This window comes from Pundamilia nyererei, unplaced genomic scaffold (assembly GCF_000239375.1).
Source record: "Pundamilia nyererei isolate P.nyererei 1_Seehausen unplaced genomic scaffold, PunNye1.0 scaffold02556, whole genome shotgun sequence".
NCBI lineage: Eukaryota > Metazoa > Chordata > Actinopteri > Cichliformes > Cichlidae > Pundamilia > Pundamilia nyererei.
The window spans coordinates 3,061-5,383 of NW_005189957.1; the positions used below are offsets into that span (position 1 = coordinate 3,061).

The 2,323-nt window shown below is 36.2% G+C and overlaps 1 protein-coding gene across 1 annotated transcript in view; it reads left to right on the plus strand.

The window, feature by feature from the left end:
• LOC102192990 (low affinity immunoglobulin gamma Fc region receptor II-like) overlaps positions 1 to 2,130 on the plus strand; it is a gene marked incomplete at its 5' end in the record, with an annotated part of 4,927 nt that extends 2,797 nt beyond the window's left edge. The window contains 2 exons of the mRNA XM_005755701.1: positions 570 to 836; positions 1,805 to 2,130. Coding sequence (XP_005755758.1) covers positions 570 to 836; positions 1,805 to 2,109 — 572 coding nt within the window. The remainder of the gene's footprint in view (positions 1 to 569; positions 837 to 1,804) is intronic.
• Between the last annotated feature and the right edge of the window lie 193 nt (positions 2,131 to 2,323).

Below are 2,323 nucleotides of genomic sequence, written 5' to 3' on the forward strand. Positions count from 1 at the left end.
TAATCGCTGACTAGTCGACTATCAAAATAATCGTTTGTGGCAGCCCTAGTTGAAAACAGTTAAAGTAAAATGGATATTGTGTATAATATGTTAGGGATTTTATACCTGACAGGAAAGTAAGGTCTCAGGTTATTCAGAAGAATAACAGCCCACCGACAACTCTGGATTATATGCTCATAAATGTATAAATATGCAAATGTAACGATGTAGAAATAAGTAAATAGTGCGATGTTTGAGTATAAAACTTCTTTTTTACAATGTACAATCTGAGAGACTGAAGTTGTTTACATGATATTGTGTGTTGATGTGTTGATGTTCAGTCGCACAGTTTAGTTTTGTGCACACCTGGTTGTTTTCAGTCACTCTGCTGGTAGATTCTAAATATCAGCAAATTACCAGGTTTAATCTGATTTTTTTTTATTACCTTTTTATTGTTTATTTTCAGTCAAATTGTCACTGGGATGAAAAATTTTTGATTACCACTAACAAGAGCAATAAAACCAGGAAAGCATTAATGATCATTTTATATTTCTATAAGTCTGATGATGGGATATTTTCTCTTTGATCAGCTCCTCCTAAGCCCACTGTGACCCTGCAGCCATCCTGGACTCAGACATACAGCGGTGATACAGTCACTGTCAGATGTGAGATTCATGGAGGGGAAAGAGTTCAGTGGACGTATGAATGGAGAGGAGGCCAGAAAAACATACGTGAAACATCAAGTGTATATACAATCAACAGTGTTAATGAGTCTGATGGTGGAGGATACAGCTGTCGGGCCACAAGAAGTTCTTCCTGGACAGAGTGGAGTGACAGCACCTCATTGAGAGTAACAGGTGAGTTGGACATATTTCACATATTTTAATTTGTACTGAACAATGTTTCATCAACTCAACCAAACACTTTGTCTTTCAACAGCACTGTAGGTTTATTTTGTGTTTAGGATCAAAAGTAGTTTCAAATATCTTTTCGTATCATTATAAAGATATTTAATAATCACTCAGTGAAACATCTGGAAAATATTTTGTTAGTTTGATGAAAGATTTCAGTCCAAATGTAATAATCCCAGTCTGTCCCATCTTGACCTCATGGCTGCACATGTGCAGTTTATCACTGCAGATCAGTTACTTCCTTTGTTTTTAGCATTTTTACATTAATTCCTCGACGTTTCAGATTTGACTACAATATAACCTCATTTTATTAGAGACTGTTCTGCTACATTACAGGTTCCACTTAGATTCTTTCCTGTAATTACTGTTAATGGCATTCAGTTATTTTAATTAATGAAAAATAAAGGTGTTCATGAGTGTCATAATATGTTTAATGATACGACAGCTAGAAGAACCTCCAGTGTAGAACAGATGCATTAGTGGATCAGTGGTTTAAGGTTCAGTTCATGAAAAATCAGTCAGAGCCACAATAACCTGTTTGTTATACAATAACTACAAGTGTGACACTCTCCAATGTCCCAAATCAGCAACTGCACCAGTTTCACATGATGACCTCATCACAACTTTTAGAAAACATTTCTCACATAATTTCTTCCAGTCTTCTTAATCTGCTGTCAACTCATGAAAAATAATCTGTAATTTTTGGAATCTAAACAAAAACTAAAGTAAAGACTTTACCTTTAACATTTTACTGAAAATATTGTGTTACAGTTTGAAACTTTTATGTTGTGACTTTTTGTTATGTTTAACTTGTTTCTCTGTGAACCAGCTGTTTTGCAGTCACTCTACTCTTATGTTATAAACAGCAGAGTTTTTATGTTTCTCTTCTAACTGGATCATTCTTATGTGAACAGTTCCCATTACGCCCACTGTGACCCTGCAGCCATCCTGGACTCAGATATACAGCGGTGAGACAGTCACTGTCAGATGTGAGATTCAGAGACGTGAAGGAGCTCAGTGGACGTATGAATGGAGTCCTGCCAAGTTAAACACACCTCCAACATCCAATGAATACAGAATCACAGTTACTGAATTTGACAGTGGAGGATACAGCTGCCGGGGCACAAGGGACTATTTGTTAACATATTGGAGTAAAGTTCCTGGACTGACTGTATCATGTAAGTTGAAGATGTTACGTACAGATAATTCATTTTGTTAAAATAATTTGTAGCTGATTCTTTTGTGCTGCTCACTAAAATATTTTGGTTTCAGTTTGACAACAAAAAAACATGAAAAGCAACTTTTTACTCACAGTGAAGACAAAAAACATATCAGAGTATCGTCTCTGCTGTGCAGGTCTACAGAACAGGAAAACAGTGTTTGTCCCAGTTCGGTGATTTTTGTGTGACAGGTTTACGTGCTTACACAGGGAC